Source organism: Oryctolagus cuniculus, chromosome 10, assembly GCF_964237555.1.
Source record: "Oryctolagus cuniculus chromosome 10, mOryCun1.1, whole genome shotgun sequence".
In the NCBI taxonomy this organism is placed as follows: domain Eukaryota; kingdom Metazoa; phylum Chordata; class Mammalia; order Lagomorpha; family Leporidae; genus Oryctolagus; species Oryctolagus cuniculus.
This window is the reverse complement of record NC_091441.1, coordinates 28,112,426-28,128,685: the sequence shown is the minus strand read 5'-3', so window position 1 is coordinate 28,128,685 and position 16,260 is coordinate 28,112,426. Positions and strand designations below refer to the sequence as shown.

The 16,260-nt window shown below is 55.1% G+C and overlaps 1 protein-coding gene and 1 non-coding gene across 5 annotated transcripts in view; both read right to left on the bottom strand.

Moving 5' to 3' along the window:
- MYO5B (myosin VB) overlaps positions 1-16,260 on the bottom strand; it is a 324,299-nt gene that overhangs the window by 85,991 nt on the left and 222,048 nt on the right. For all 4 annotated transcript variants that reach the window (XM_070050187.1, XM_070050184.1, XM_070050188.1 and 1 more), the window contains exons 15-17: positions 8,765-8,920; positions 7,894-7,991; positions 3,824-3,910 (exon numbers count right to left, since the gene is read on the bottom strand). In XM_070050187.1, the coding sequence (XP_069906288.1) occupies positions 3,824-3,910; positions 7,894-7,991; positions 8,765-8,920 (341 nt within the window). The remainder of the gene's footprint in view (positions 1-3,823; positions 3,911-7,893; positions 7,992-8,764; positions 8,921-16,260) is intronic.
- On the bottom strand, positions 14,106-14,208 carry LOC127492539 (U6 spliceosomal RNA). The gene has a single exon (XR_007922049.2). It is a non-coding gene; the product is annotated as a U6 spliceosomal RNA (small nuclear RNA).

Genomic DNA, 16,260 nt, shown 5'->3' with positions numbered 1-16,260 from the left:
TTGCTGCCCAGCCTCCAGGGCTACTTCAGCTGTGTCGACAGGGGACCCACATTCCTGGCCTGGAGTCCCCAGACTCGGGGGTGCCCACTTACAAAGCAAATCAGACTGCCATAGCTATTATTTAACTCAATGATAATTAGATTTCATGCTAAGTGCAGAAGGGGCCCATCGATGGATGAGTGAGCAAATGGGGTATATAAAAGGTTCTCCCCAAACATCTGCAGGTGGGCAAAGCATGATGGAGTGGTCAAGATGCCACTCGGGGTACTCGCATCCCATATCATAGTGCCTGGGTTCACACCCCAGCTCTGACCCCGATTCCAGTGTCCAACTAGTGTGCTCCCCACACCGATGGATCAAGCAGTTGAGTCTCTGCCGCCCACATGGGAAAACTGAATTGAATTTCTGGCTCCTGGCTTCAGCTTGGTCCAATCCTAGGTGTTGTGGGCATTTGGGTAGTGAACCAGTGGAGGGGAGATCTGTTTCTGCCTTTCAAACAAATCAATAAATGAACAATTGTAAAGTTAATGGACAATGGAATTAAAATTTCTGTTGCAAAAAGATTTGGAAATTTATGCATAGCTTGTTCAAAAGACACATTTTCCATGAAAGTTTTGAAGACCCCTCATATGCATGGATTTCACTTTTTGCTCCATTTCCGTAACTTTATGAAGTATTCTTGCATTTACAAGGGAAAGCAATTCAGTCTTAAAAAGCAGAAGATTCTGACCCGTGCCTCCACATGGAAGAAACATGGTAAGTGAAACCAGCCACAGAGAGGGCAAAGACCACACAATTCCATTTATGTGAGCTACCAAGAGTCATCAAAATCAGACAGGCAGTAGCAAGATGGTTTGCTGGCGAGTAGGGAATGGAGAATTGATGCTGGTTTTATTTTATTTCAAAGGCAGAGACAGATCTATCCTCCATCTGCTGATTCACTCCTCAGATGTCCACAACGGCCATGGCAGGGCCGGGCTGAAGCCTGGAGCCTAGAACTTAATTTGGATCTTCCACACGGGCTGCTGGCAAGGGCCAAAGTACTCGAGCCATCATTTGTTTGCTCCTAGGGGTACATGTTGGTAGGAAGCTGGAATTGGAAGCAGAGTTGGGGCTCAAACCTAGGCACTCTGACATGGGATGTGGGCATCCCAAGTGGCATGCTTAGCCATTGTGCCAAACACTCACCCTAGCGTTTAACAGGAACAGAGTTCTAGTTTTGCAAAAGGAAGAATTCTGGATGATTGTGCACAATGTGAACGTACTTAACAGCAAACCACACACTTCAGAACGGTTAAGATGATACTACACTCTTGGAGGCGTATTTTATCTGTCCCCAAAATAACAGCAACAAAAGCAGGTGAGGTAGACAGGTGGAGGAGGGTAAAGTGGACAGGTGGAGGAGAGTGAAGGGGACAGGTGGAGGGGAGTGAGGTGGACAGGTGGAGGAGAGTGAAGGGGACAGGTGGAGGGGAGTGAGGTGGACAGGTGGAGGAGAGTGAGGTGCACAGGTAGAGGAGAGTGAAGGGGACAGGTGGAGGAGAGTGAAGTGGGCAGGTGGAGGAGAGTGAAGGGGACAGGTGGAGGACAGTGAAGGGGACAGGTGGAGGACAGTGAAGGGGACAGGTGGAGGACAGTGAAGGGGACAGGTGGAGGAGAGTGAGGTGGACAGGTGGAGGAGAGTGAGGGGGACAGGTGGAGGAGAGTGAGGGGGACAGGTGGAGGAGAGTGAGGTGGACAGGTGGAGGAGAGGTGGACAGGTGGAGGAGAGTGAAGGGGACAGGTGGAGGAGAGTGAGGTGGGCAGGTGGAGGAGAGTGAAGGGGACAGGTGGAGGAGAGTGAAGGGGACAGGTGGAGGAGAGTGAAGTGGACAGGTGGAGGAGAGTAAAGGGGACAGGTGGAGGAGAGTGAGGTGGGCAGGTGGAGGAGAGTGAAGGGGGCAGGTGGAGGAGGGTAAAGTGGACAGGTGGAGGAGAGTGAAGGAAGGGGACAGGTGGAGGAGAGTGAAGGGACAGGTGGAGGAGAGTGAAGGGGACAGGTGGAGGAGAGTGAAGGGGACAGGTGGAGGAGAGTGAAGGGGACAGGTGGAGGAGCGTGAAGGGGACAGGTGGAGGAGAGTGAAGGGGACAGGTGGAGGAGAGTGATGGGGACAGGTGGAGGAGAGTGAGGGGGACAGGTGGAGGAGAGTAAAGGGGACAGGTGGAGGAGAGTGATGGGGACAGGTGGAGGAGAGTGAGGTGGACAGGTGGAGGAGAGTGAAGTGGGCAGGTGGAGGAGAGTGAAGTGGGCAGGTGGAGGAGAGCGAAGTGGACAGGTGGAGGAGAGCAAGGTGGACAGGTGGAGGAGAGTGAAGGCGACAGGTGGAGGAGAGTGAGGTGGACAGGTGGAGGAGAGTGAGGTGCACAGGTAGAGGAGAGTGAAGGGGACAGGTGGAGGAGAGTGATGGGGACAGGTGGAGGAGGGTAAAGTGGACAGGTGGAGGAGAGTGAAGGAAGGGGACAGGTGGAGGAGAGTGAAGGGGACAGGTGGAGGAGAGTAAAGGGGACAGGTGGAGGAGAGTGAAGGAAGGGGACAGGTGGAGGAGAGTGAAGGAAGGGGACAGGTGGAGGAGAGTGAAGTGGGCAGGTGGAGGAGAGTGAAGGGGACAGGTGGAGGAGCGTGAAGGGGACAGGTGGAGGAGAGTGAAGGGGACAGGTGGAGGAGAGTGATGGGGACAGGTGGAGGAGAGTGAGGGGGACAGGTGGAGGAGAGTAAAGGGGACAGGTGGAGGAGAGTGAAGGGGACAGGTGGAGGAGAGTGAAGGGGACAGGTGGAGGAGAGTGAAGGGGACAGGTGGAGGAGAGTGAAGGGGACAGGTGGAGGAGAGTGAGGTGGACAGGTGGAGGAGAGTGAGGTGGACAGGTGGAGGAGAGTGGGGTGGACAGGTGGAGGAGAGTGAAGGGGACAGGTGGAGGAGAGTGAGGTGGACAGGTGGAGGAGAGTGAAGGGGACAGGTGGAGGAGAGTGAAGGGGACAGGTGGAGGAGCGTGAAGGGGGCAGGTGGAGGAGGGTAAAGTGGACAGGTGGAGGAGAGTGAAGGGGACAGGTGGAGGAGAGTGAAGGGGACAGGTGGAGGAGAGTGAAGGAAGGGGACAGGTGGAGGAGAGTGAAGGAAGGGGACAGGTGGAGGAGAGTGAAGTGGACAGGTGGAGGAGAGTGAGGGGGACAGGTGGAGGAGAGTGAGGTGGACAGGTGGAGGAGAGTGAAGGGGACAGGTGGAGGAGAGTAAAGGGGACAGGTGGAGGAGAGTGAAGGGGACAGGTGGAGGAGAGTGAAGGAAGGGGACAGGTGGAGGAGAGTGAAGGGGACAGGTGGAGGAGAGTGAAGGGGACAGGTGGAGGAGAGTGAAGGGGACAGGTGGAGGAGAGTGAAGGAAGGGGACAGGTGGAGGAGAGTGAAGGGGACAGGTGGAGGAGAGTGAGGTGGACAGGTGGAGGAGAGTGAGGTGGACAGGTGGAGGAGAGTGAAGGGGACAGGTGGAGGAGAGTGAAGGGACAGGTGGAGGAGAGTGAAGGGGACAGGTGGAGGAGAGTGAGGTGGACAGGTGGAGGAGAGTGAAGGGGGAACACCCTATGCAACTCGAGCTGGCTCATCACCCAGACCAATGCCAACGTGAAATCTGAAAAGCTGCTACTGTTAGCTCTCGTGCTTCTCAGGCCAAACTGAAGTTCTGATTTCTGTCAGCGTCCAGCATGGGGTCTCAGCATCTCGGAGCCTTCTGTAGGGTCTGCGTCTGGCAGCTCTGGGGGCAGCCCCCACAGGTATAACCGGCGGGTACCTTACCTGGACGGGTAGCCAGCCGCACTGATGCGAATCGTCTCCAGCACCCCGCAGGCTCGAAGCTGCTGCACCGCTCTCTTGGGGTCAAAGCTGCCAAACGGGAAGACAAGCAGTGAGTGGACAACCTGGCCAATGAGCGCAGAGAGCGCACACCCCTGCTTGCAGCACACAGGGCACCTGCTGGCCCTGTTACAGGAGGTCACGCCCATCTGTGCTCAAGGTCAGGGATGAAACACGGGCTACAGGGTGCTGGGTGGCAGGTAGGTGAGCCCACGCCAGCACCTTCAGTTCTGAGCATATTCTCACTCCCAGGTGAGACACTCCTCCCCATCTCGGCCTACCCGAATCCTGCCCACCCTCCTTCCTGCCTTCTCCGTATAACCTCCCTGCCCAAGACCCCTTGCTGCCCTCTCCCTAGAACCTCTTTTTATGTCCATCCACACAGCCATGTGTCTGAGTGCAATGTCAAGCACTATTCGACTCAAAAGGCCCCAGGGGTGGCTTTGAATCATGATGTGGTCCAGGTAGGTAACTGACCATCCTAGGGCCTCAGTATCCTCCTCTCTAAAGTGGGGACAACAACGGGGCTCATCTTCTAGGGTGAGTGTGAAGATTAAAGACTGGGGCCCGTGAAAGCAAGAGGACACAGGGCACGGCCACCATAAGCTGGGATGGTGGCAGACGCTCCACCGAGAATCCGACAGTGGGAAGACCTTGACCTCCATGACTTTAAAGATGTGCACCATCTTCAACCAGCCACATGCCCTACGCAGTGCTGGGCCTTGTGGGGAGCAACTCGGACTAGACTAAGTTACTGGAATTAAGACTTATTCTATGCATCTGCTCTCCCACAACATGGCGCTGGGAGAGGAGTAAAAACAACTTCTACACAGCTGCCTCCAGTTCAACCAATAACCTGCAGGAGCTGATCCCGCTCCTGATTGGAGGAGAGCAGTGTACTCAGTGTGTGGGTAGCAGAGTTGGGATTGGTGGAAGAGGACTATAAAGGAGGAGACAGACAACATGCACCGGGAACATCTAAGGGGAACACCTGAGGAACATCTGAGCAGCCCCCGAGAGAGCCGGCCGGCGGTGTGCCGCTCCCCCGCGGAAGTGGGGAAAGTGGCAGGGGGAACCGCCCTTCCACGGAGGTGGAAGGGACGGTAGCCAACCTGGGAAGAACCAGCAGCAAACCCGGGAAGGGCCAAGCAGACAAAAGAACAGCGCAGGGTCCTGTGTCGTTCCTCCACGAAGAGGGGGAGCGACAGGCCTGGTACTGGAAACCACACTCACTCACTCACACCGACTAAGTACCACACTGCAGCACTGCCTCTGTTCTCTGCAAGGACCCACACTGCTGCACAGGGGGCGTGTGATAAATGCACTAACAGCACTCAAAGCAATCCATGGGAAAGATGCCAGGCTGGCTGGGGTGACCGGGGATCTTTATGGAGAGAGAATTAAAGCTGACCCGGCATCAACCACTACTTGCTAAGAGATGACAACGGCTCCTGTGCAAACCTCAGCCAGGCCATCGCTGCCTGCCTCCCTGCCCACCCCGTGGTTTCTGCACACGCCTCAGCCAGGCGGTTGGCAGCCTGCCTACCCTGCTGGATAAAGGAACATAGAGGCTGCATTGGTCCCAGGGTCCACGGCAGCCCAGGAAGCAGCCCTTGGGCAGGCTGTGTGTCACTGTCCCCAGCAGCCGGGCCCACTGGAACTCTGCAGGATGGTCTGTCCTGGGGCTGCCTCCCAGTGACGCTGTGCCTGACCACAGCATGCATGTGCTTTCCAGGCCAGCCATGGGCCCCTTCCCGCAGAGCCACACTCAGGCCCCCGGGCCAGTGGGACGGGAGGGACAGCAGCCTGCTAGGGAACACCTGTGGCCCGTGGTTTCATGTGGGGCCAGCTGGGGTCACCACTTCCTCCAGGACCTCCCATGGCTTCCGTGGAGGACAGAACACCCTCCTTCCCACAAAGGTCTGATCCTCTTCTCCAGCACCCTTGCCCCTCACTGCCCCTGCGTCATGCCATGTGACCACTGAGCACCCAGCTGTGGACTGTGGCCTACGTGACAGCCGGGCAGTGGCCAGCTCAGGCACCCCACCCATGCAGCAGAGTGCCAGGTCTCTGAGCCAGCAGTTGGGGGGCACTGCTCTCCTCTTGGAGCCCACACACTTCACTGGGGCTGGTTCCCCAGAATACATCTGGCAACCAACGTCCAAACTCTGCCTTAACGGTCACCCAGGCCTCTTACGGAGCCCAGCAGAGCCCCTCCCAACTTGCACCTGCTCTTCCCTGCTGAGATGGCAACGCTGTCCTCCTAGCAGACTGAGCGAGGCCGGAGAGGGGAGCCTGGCTCTGCCACTCAGAGCGAGACACAGTCTCTCCACAACTCACTTTCCTCACTGCCACGCTGGAGCTGAGACTGTCCAAGCTGAGACTGTCCAAGTACAACCCTGCCGTTTGTTGTAGGACCATGGGATGCAGGAGAGAAATGACTACAGAAAAAAGCTCCGATGCAGCAAGGACAGAAGACTCCGCCTTCGTCTCTCCCTGCTCACATGCCCCCCAGAAGGTGTGAAGGCAGCAGCCTCCTGCATTTTAATATTCCCTCCCCCACTGGAACAGAACACTCCCGTGCTCTGCCTGCCTGTGGTCACAGTTGAAGGCGAGTGGAAGTAGAAAACCAGGCCCTCTGCTATCAAACCATCGAGGACTCTGGTGAGGACGATGAACACCTCCACTCTGGATTTAAAAGCCACCAGAGATGCCTGGGGCCCCACTGCGATGCCCACACCAGGTGCAGGACAGCCTGGGCTTGCTGGAAGCAGGCTGCACTCGGTAGCCTCATGGCACCTCCCCCCCCCCCCCGATTTCTGCACAGGCTACAGGACCCCAACTCCTTCCCCAGGCTCAGCAGCATCTGCAGCGGGCTGGTCTTCAGGATAGCTGGCCAGGCCTTCCACCGAGTGATCCTAGGTGATGACCTTTGCCCTGGGCTGCCTCCGGGGGTCTCTCACCTCCCCCCCTCCTGGCCCCAGCAGCACTTTCTCACAGCCTCTAGCAGCCTCTCCTGCGGCAGAGTGAGCTGCACAGGATGTGTCTGTCACCGCACCTGTTCGCGCTCAGCGTCTAGCGAGCTGTTTCTCAGAGGAGATGGGGGTCGGGGGGAAGAGGAGAGGAGAGATGCTATCAAGGCACTCAGCATAGGACGGAGGCTCTCAACTGGAGGCCATTTTGTCCCGCAGGGAGCACCCGGCGATGCACGAAACACTTTTAGTTGTCACGGCAGCAGGGACGTGACTGGCACCTGGGGGCGGAGGCCAGTGAAGCTGCTGCACATCCTCCAATGCCCAGGATGGCCCAGGGCAACGAACCACCCAACCCAAAACGTCAGTGGTGCCAAGGCCGAGGGACTCAGATTAGAGGGGATGGCAGGAGGGACAGAGCAATTTCCTTCTAGAATAAGGTCAATAATGTTAACTTTTAATGACACACAAGGGTACCGCAGAATGCTTACAGAGAAGTGGAAGACAGACCAAAGCTACACAGGGGTGAGTCTCGCTGCTGCATGGACCTGGATGAGGTTGGCCAGTGAGCCTTGGAAGGGTTTCAAGGTGGGGTTGGAAGAAGTTGGAGCAGAGGTGGCAGTAGTGGGGTCTAGGGGACGGGCTGGGTAGCTCGGGAAGCCCAGGGGCGGTGGCAGGTTGAGGCAAGAGGCGGGCCCATCTGAAGGAAGCCCGTCCTGATCACCCAGTGACCCGTCCACGTCTACACTTCACACTCACAGGGAGAATGCACCATCTGGCATCCGAGGGCGCCCATCCCTGCACACCGCCGCTGGCTCCAGGGGACTGGGGAACCGCCCCTTCTCACCCCGAGTCCCTAGTGCAGCAGGTGGCCGCAAGCCCACCTCTCCTGGGCACACAACCTGTGCATGGAGTCTAGGTGCAGGCCGGCACCGAGCTCAAGGCCCCAGGCCCCCAAGGCTGGGCCCCCGTGGTTCCACCTGGACCTCCACGGCGGCATCGAGAGGCCTGGTGGGGCAGTGGACACCAGCGGGCACTCACTGGAAGGGGAGCTTCTCGTCATTGGGCTTGATGCAGCGCACGTAGTGAGGCGTCGTGGCGTTCAGGGTCTCCATGAGCAGATGCAGGGAGGTGCGGAACTGGGGAGCAAACGGCAGCACTCCGTTAGTCTACACGTTTTGTTGGACACGTGACAAGTAACATACTTCACGGCCTGCTGCTGGGGTGGGGGCTGTTACTGTCATGGCGACAGCTGTGAACACGGAAGGACAGGGAAGGAACAAAGACCTGGGATCAGGTTCCAACTCTTCTGCTCTTCCCTCTGCACTCAAAATCAAGCCCCTCCCATGTTAGTGTCACTCAAACTGCACAGGGAGACCCCGAGTGGGCCCACCTCTGGCTGTCGCTGAGGACCAGAGGAGACAGAGGGGAGGAGGATAACAGGGCTCAGACACTGCTGGCCGCGCATGGGAGGTTTGTGTTCCTATGCCCAAGACCTTGAGCCTGGCTTCCCGGGCCAGAGTGTGCTAGAAATGAGCGTTTACACGGAACTCCCAGGGCAGGCAACAGTACGTGAACGGAGGGTTGGCGGTTGCCAGGAGGCGCCCTCTGCCCTTCAAAGTCCACAGAGACCCCAGGGGAGGAGGTGCTGGCTCGCAGCCTCCTGAAGCTGCACACGCCTTCACCCTCCTGTCCAGGCCGCAGATTCCAGCCCCTCCCGCCTCCCCTGCATGAGGCACCTGTGGTCTTTGGACGTGGCCCTCGGTAGAATGAACTGTTCCCATTGGGGCTGCCAGGATGCCCTCTTCTCTAGCGAGAGTTTTGGGACACAAAGCACGGGCAGTGTGTGTGTGGTGGGGGGGTCAGGCTCCGCCTCTGGAGAGGCTAGCCTCGCCACGGGCCTGGGGCTGACCTGGTGGCCCACGGTTTTCTTGTGCTCCTTGTTGGAAGCTTTCAAGGGGGGTCTGGCGGAGCGAATGTTGATCTTTGAAGACGATCCCTTGCCAGCTGCAGCGGTGGCAGGGGCAGGGTCCTTGTCGTCATGGAACAGGTCAGCCACGAGCGGGAACTGCAAACAACCACAGCAAGGACGGTAAGTGTGAGGCCCATGCACTTTATGGGGTTCAAACCCCTCCAGGACAGCTTTCTGACACACATGGGACCTTGCCATGTGTCCACACAGCACAGGTGCACCATCACAGCAGCACTCTGAGGGGGAGAGGAGGGGGAAGGAGGGGGGGGGGAGGGGATCGTTCACCTGCTAGTTCACTCCCCCAAATGACTGCGACAGCCTGGGCTGGGCCTGGGTTCTTGCCCAGGGTGGCAGGAACTCAAGTGCCTGGACCATCATTTGCTGCTTTGCAGGTGCATTAGCCGGCAGCTGCATTGGAAGTGGGGCAGCTGGGACTTGAACTGGTGCTCAGATACCGAATGTGGGCATCCCAAGCGCAGCTTACCCCGCGGCATCACAACGCCTGCCTCACCCGGCATTACTCTTAATCATAACATGGGAACAGCCCAAATGACCGACAACTGACGGATCGAATATACCGTGTTCCATCCACACAGTGTAAAGAGGTCTTCACACACACTGCAACGCGGGGGAGGGGACTGGGAAGAAAGCCAGACACACAGACCACAACTACCAACTGTGGTTGTGGTACGTGTCCAGGCAACAGGAGGTCATTCAGCAGTCCACAGGGGTTAGGGAAGGCGCAGGGGAACCACTGCTCATGGGCATGGTTCTTGGTTTTCTGTGTTTTGTTTTTTTTTTTTTTAATAAAAAATTTACAAGTTGACAATGGTGATGGTTCTACAACTTCATGAAAATATTAAAGCCCACTAAATTCCACACTTCAAAAGTGTGCATTTTATGGCTCAGTTTTTAAAGGCAGAAGTAGCTTTCCCAGACATCACTCACCCCTCACCTACAAAGATGGGCCCAACTTCCTTTCCTTGAGGTGTGACAGAAGGCAGCTATATTCCTCCAGAACTGTGCTTAAATGCGATTTTCTCCACATTTAGCACTGGATCCTGCAAATTACTTAACTTCGCTGAGCCATCAAGTGGGGATAAAACCACACCTATACTGGCTGGCACTGTGGCTCACTTGGCTAATCTTCCGCCTGTGGCGCCGGCACACCGGGTTCTAGTCCTGGTTGGGGCGCCGGATTCTGTCCTGGTTGTTCCTCTTCCAGTCCAGCTCTCTGCTGTGGCCAGGGAAGGCAGTGGAGGATGGCCCAAGTGCTTGGGCCCTGCACCCCATGGGAGACCAGGAGAAGCACCTGGCTCCTGCCATCGGATCGGTGCAGCGCCGGTCGTTGTGGCCATTCGGGGGTGAACCAACAAAAGGAAGACCCTTCTCTAACTCTGCCTGTCAGAAAACAAAACAAAACAAAACACGCCTGTACTGTGAGGACCACCCCTGTCCCATGAGGACCATGCCTGTCCTGTGAGCTCTCTGTACAAATGTCTCCACGTGTAATGAGATGAAGATGCAGGCCTTGGACAAGGTGCTGGTGACAGTCCCAGCCATCAGGGCACTCGGCCCAGTGAAGGATTGCAGGGGCTGAACCAAGTACAATACAGCCTCGGCCACATGCCTGCTGGTGGGCAGGGAAGGGAAGCACACAGCCCCCCACCTGCAAACCCTGAGCCACTTCTAATCCCAGACTCTGCTCCTCCTAGTCCAGCCGCAAGCTCTTCCCTCAACCCCAACATCAGCACATGGTTCCCCTCTCCTCACACCGCATCTGAACACCCCAGGCTAGCAGCCAATGACCCCGTGGTCTGGGCCCACACTCACCTCTTAGACAGTCAAAAGCAGTCCCCTGACTGTTCCCATTACAACCGCCTCTACACCTGTGCTCACAGTGCTACTCCAACCTGCAGCACCCCCTATTTTCTCCTCTCTGCTTATTTTTAAAATTTATTATTTCTTTGACAGGTAGAGTTACATATAGAGAGGGAGACAGAGAGGTTTTCCATCTGCTGGTTCACTCCCAAAATGGCCACAACAGCCAGAGCTGGGCTGATCTGAAGCCAGGAGCTTCTTCCAGGTTTCCCACATGGGTGCAGGGGCCGTAGCACTTGGGTCATCTTCTACTGCTTTCCCAGGCCATCAGCAGAGAGCTGATTGGAAGAGGAGCAGTGGGGACATGAATGGACAGTCATGTGGCATGCCGGCATCACAACTGGAGGCTTAACCTACTGTGCCATAGCACTGCCCCTCCTCTGTGCTTATTCTGAGACCCCTCTCCCCAGCCCCCACCCCGCCCTGGTGCCTGTGACACTTCCCCAGAGCACTCCGTCCTCTCCTGCACGTGCCTCCCACAGGAGAAACCACCTGAGGTCTGGGCTGGGCGTCGAGCCCTAGGCTTGCCCAGCCTACAGCCTCCCCACTGTGTGGAAGATGAGGACTAAGGACTAAGGCTAAGACCACACACATGGGCATGTGCCCAGTGACAGTAAGCATGTGGTCGCATACGTGAAGAATCTACCTAAACCGTAAAAGCACAGATGCTTGAGAATGTTCCACTCCTCATCCAGGAAGCAAACGGCTGCAAATGTTAGATGTGGAAAGACGGAGATCGACTCTCAGCGCTAAGTGGCTGGGAGGAATTAGGGTCTCTGGGAGAAGGGGCTCTCAATCTGCTCCAGGCTCCGTTTCCCCCGGCGCTGAGCAGAGGCCACAGGAGCAGGAAGGGGCAAAGCCAGGGTCTACACTCAGCCCCGCTGCAGAGCCCCGGCAAGACCACAGCACAGACAGCAGCAGCACCCCGGCATCTGCTGGATGAGGTGCCTGGCTGCATGGGGAAGAGGCCGACGTCCGTCACGCATGGCGTACCACGCTGGGTTCCTACAGGAGCGCACACCAGCCCACGATCCGGGAGCTTTCTCCGAAGCAGCGTGGAGCTCAAGGGCAGGCGCTGGGCTAGGGCGGCGTCCCTGACTTCGACACGGCTCTGCAACTTAGCGTGATCCACGACGAATCTCCCAACTGCACCCAATTCCAACTTGTTCGACCGTGAAAAGGGGGGCACTGAGCCAGCTGCTTCCTCTAAGTCATCCCTTGACCCGGCCTCCAGATCTCCTCCCACTTTAATTTCCCCATTCACTGGCCTCAGCCCCCCCCATTCACCCACCTTCCCAGCCCATCCTCCTGTACTCCCCCCCCTTGCCTGGCCATCTCCCAGAACTTCACCCAACCCCGTCTCTCTTCCAGCACTCAGTCCCAGGACCCGCATGGCCCTGGCTCCATCGCCATGGTTCCAAACACCTGCTCACATCTTCCTCCCTCTGGGTGTCCACTGCAAACCCCAAACTCAACCTGGCCCAGACCACTTTCACTCTATGTCTTCTACATCACCTTAGGGACGCTGGGGCTCCCACCCTGCTTCCTAAGGCAGCCAAGTACCAGGTTCGGCCTGTGGCTCAGCATCAGATCCCCAAGCTCCCTCCTGGATCACTACAGTCTTGTAAACTTGAGGGCCACCTGCACGCATCCCTCCAAACATCTCTGCCCACAGCCAGCTCCTTCTGAGCACAAACCTTACCCAGCAGCCCCCTGTTTAGAGACCTGTTGGCCCTCACCGTCTAGGAAATGAAGCTGCCATAGTACCAATCAGCTGAGACCCTAAGGAGTGGCAGGGAGAGAAGGGCCTGGAGGCGGGGCTGGAGCCAGGGCACTCAGGGCCAGGGCGGTGTCAGAGCCATGACACAGGTGACAAAGGGCAACATGGCCCGAGAAGTCCCCCAGGGAGACAATGGGAGGCTGGCAGCAGGTTCACATTCTACAACACCCTTGCAACTGGGCCTGCTGGGCCAAAACAAGATGCCAGCTGATCAAATTATCCAAGTCCATAGGCTTCCTGAACCCAATTTCTACAATGTTTGGGGCACTAACAGAATTTACCAATCTGTATAATTCTTCTGATTGAGGGGGTTTAATTTACAGGAAAATTAGCAGCTTTTTCTGCAAAAAAAAATTTAAATCCTAAGGTCACAAACATATCAAAATCTTTGAAATGGCAATTGCTGATATGCGTATTTAAAAATTTTTCTTTCTCTTGCTTCAATCAGAGAAGGTAGCTATGCTTTCTGGTTTTTGAAAGCTGTCTAAGGCAGTTTAACCTCAGCCGGCACCGTGTCGTCACCTGGGCACCTACATGACCTGCATAACCGGCCAGCCTGGAGAACTTGTATTTTGCTTTTAAAGCTCTGGTTGAGCTGCGGGTCCCTGCTTTGGAGGCTGTTTGCAAGTGGCAGGGTGTGGGACTCGAGGGAGACGCACGAGTCTGTTGGAACAGTCACCCCGGGGAGGAGGTGGGGGCTCCACATCCTACTCAGCTTGTTTTATAGACTCAGGGAACACACAGTCTAGTCTGGCGATGGGAACGAAACACTCAGAGGTCCCGGCTGGGCCATGGGCTGTGGCCAAGAGCAAAAGCCTGGTGAGAAGTATCGACTCCTCCCATCTACCCACCTACCCGCAAGGGGTTTGGGCTACACAGGGACCTCCATGCCCTGTGGAAGGGGCTTGTTTCCTAACCATAACCAAACCTAAACCACAATGAAATATCACCTGCAGGCTCTTCCTTAACAAAGGATTCCCACCAAAGGCCCACATCTGAGCAAGGGGGCGGGCACTGTGTTTCGCTCACACAGTTACGTCTGCAGAGCCAGGGAGCCGGGCGCTCCTGAGCTGCCCGACCCAGAAGCCCAGCCCATGCATCTCAGGGCAGCCTAGCAAAGGATGCCCAGCAGGGCCTGTACCCCCTCTGCTCCCTTCTCACCTGGAAACACTCCAGGTGGCCACTCCGGGCCAACAAGCCCCTCCCGAATTCTGTGTCTCTGCCTTTGGCATTCTCTGCTGTGCAAGCTGCAGGCAGATTTCAAAAAGCCTGAGGCAACTCTATTCAAAAAGGGATTAAGAGAAGTAGGAAAACACTTTCTAAAGAACATCTGACAGTTCAAGAAAAATGTCAATTACAGCTGCACACAAAGCCGTTCCCTTGGAAATCACACCCAGTCACTTGTGGGTCTAAGAACATAAAAGACGACAGACAGGTGAAACAAAGGTAGGACCCGCTGTTGGAACAGTAGGGTTGGCATCTATTGCTTAGCATTTTATTTTCGAAAGTTATTGCTGTAAGCAGAATAAAAATGCATTTTCACCTCCCATCCATTCTTTTCATGGTTAATGCTACCTTTTGGGAAGAATGTCCCCAACTTTTAGGTTAAGAATTTTTTTTTTAAGTATAGACTGCTTCATTAACTGGCGTGTCGTCTTGTGCAGGAGCCGTGCTAGGCTTCTCTGTATGGTTCCAACGTTAGTCTGTGCTGAAGTGAGTACAGAAACATTTTGTTTAAGAAGGTTTTAAATGGGTTTTGGAAGAAAAGACTTAGCATTTCTTTTTGCTGAAAAAATATGCATTTGCATGCACTGGAAAGGGGATGATGATTTTATCAACTAAAAAGTTCTCTCTATACAGTGCCCTGTTTATTCTAAATACTAGAAGCTTTTCAACTATCAGCAAACACGTTAAAGCAGTATTCCACACACATTTGAGAATAAGTTTTATAGAATGCCGATTACCTCTATAAAGCTCCTATATAAAAATACATTGGAAATAAAAACACAGTTTTTAAAAACCTGAACTTATTTGCTCAAAATGGAACACGCGTGTGACCATTAAGGAATTCATCAGTGTGGAAAGCAGAGGAGTGGTGTACAAGGTCATTCTTTGATGACTAGCAATGAGGCCCTGAGCAGCAAGAAGGAGACAGGGCACTGGGCTTCCTGCCATGACCCCGGCCCACAGGACGGTCAGGGCTCGCGGCTCACAGATTTGGGCCGAGGCAGTCTCCAGACCCTTTCTGCTGGGGGGGGGGGGGGGGGGGGCAAAGGCCCATCTGCCCTGTGGCCCACGCCTGCACAGGGTGCAGCCTCCAGGGCGCCCCAGCTGCACAGCACCCAATGCAGGGGTGAGGAACCATTTTTCTGTCCAGGGCCATTTGAATATTTATAACATCATTCGCAGGCCATACAAATGATCAGCTTAGCCCGCTATAGACCTATTGAATTTCAAGTTCCAGCGTGTCCAAATAATTTCACGGTCCTTACATGGCCCCCAGGCCGAAGGTTCCCTACCCCTGCTAACCAGAGGAAAAGCATTCTCCCTTTGGAGGTTTCTTTCTCCAGGCTGATAAAATACCCCTTTTCACGGTAAACACAAGCAGGAAGGGAAAAGGCTCCATCCTTTGCTACTTAAACAAGTCTGCTAATAACTCGAAGTCGCATCTTAAAGAGGCATTTCTTTACTTAAGTCTCTATTTATAGCTCCCTGATAGCTGAGAAAGCAATTAGCTGCATTGGATGCTCTCAGGCAGTGTAACTGGCTTTCCTAATTACAGCCTCATTAACACCCGTTTTATTTCACTGCTCATGGTGGAAATTCTTCAAACATCCCTCCGGCTGCTAGGGTCTAGGGGGTCTTCTATTCTGTGCTGCTTAACTCTTTGTGACAACTTGTGAATCTTTTATCAGGGATGTCCACACAAAGAAAAAATGCTAACAGTTTCTTGCAAAATAGATCACTTTAAGTACAATTAGGGATTTAGACACAGGATTTGAGATTAGATGGAAACCAATAAAAATTGGCCATTCCACTGTTAATTTAATGACATGCAGCTTGTATCTTCCCAGACCTTTGAGAGGTAGTTACAGAGAGAGGAGAGAGAAAGAGAAAGGTCTTCCATCCACAGGTTCATTCCCCAAATGGCCGCAATGGCTGGAGCTGAGCCAATCTGAAGCCATGAGCTTCTTCCGAGTCTCCCATGTAAGTACAGGGGCCCAAACACTCGGGCCATCCTCCACTGCTTTCCCAGGCCATTATCAGAGAGCTAGATAGAAAGAGGAGCAGCCGAGACTCGAACTGGCGCCCTTAGAGGATGGCCACACCACAGGCGGAGGCTTAGCCCACTGTGCCACAGCACAGGGCCCCTGTTTTTCTTATCTTTAACAGAGATATAAACAGAATGTAGGACTGCTGTGAGAAACTAAAAATTTAAAGATGACAGAGGCTCAATAAATCATTAGCTTTAAAAATACTCAAATGACAGGTGACGTCACACAGGCCCATCTGCCCCATCATCCAAAGCAGCCGAGGGCCCTGCCCAGAGTTGGCAGCTGCACCTGTGTACCACCCATGTGTGGGCCCCCAGTGACCTGGCGTCAGTCTTGGGGAACGTCTGAGACGGGCTGGAAGGGGCTCACGGTGGAGGGCTCCTCATCTTCCTCCTGCCAGGGAGGAAGCCCCGGGAGTCTGGTCTGAGAGCTGCTGGCCCTCACGCATCTCAGAGGTGTGTCGCTGGGATGAGGCACCAGCTCGGGGTGGGAGGCAAAGT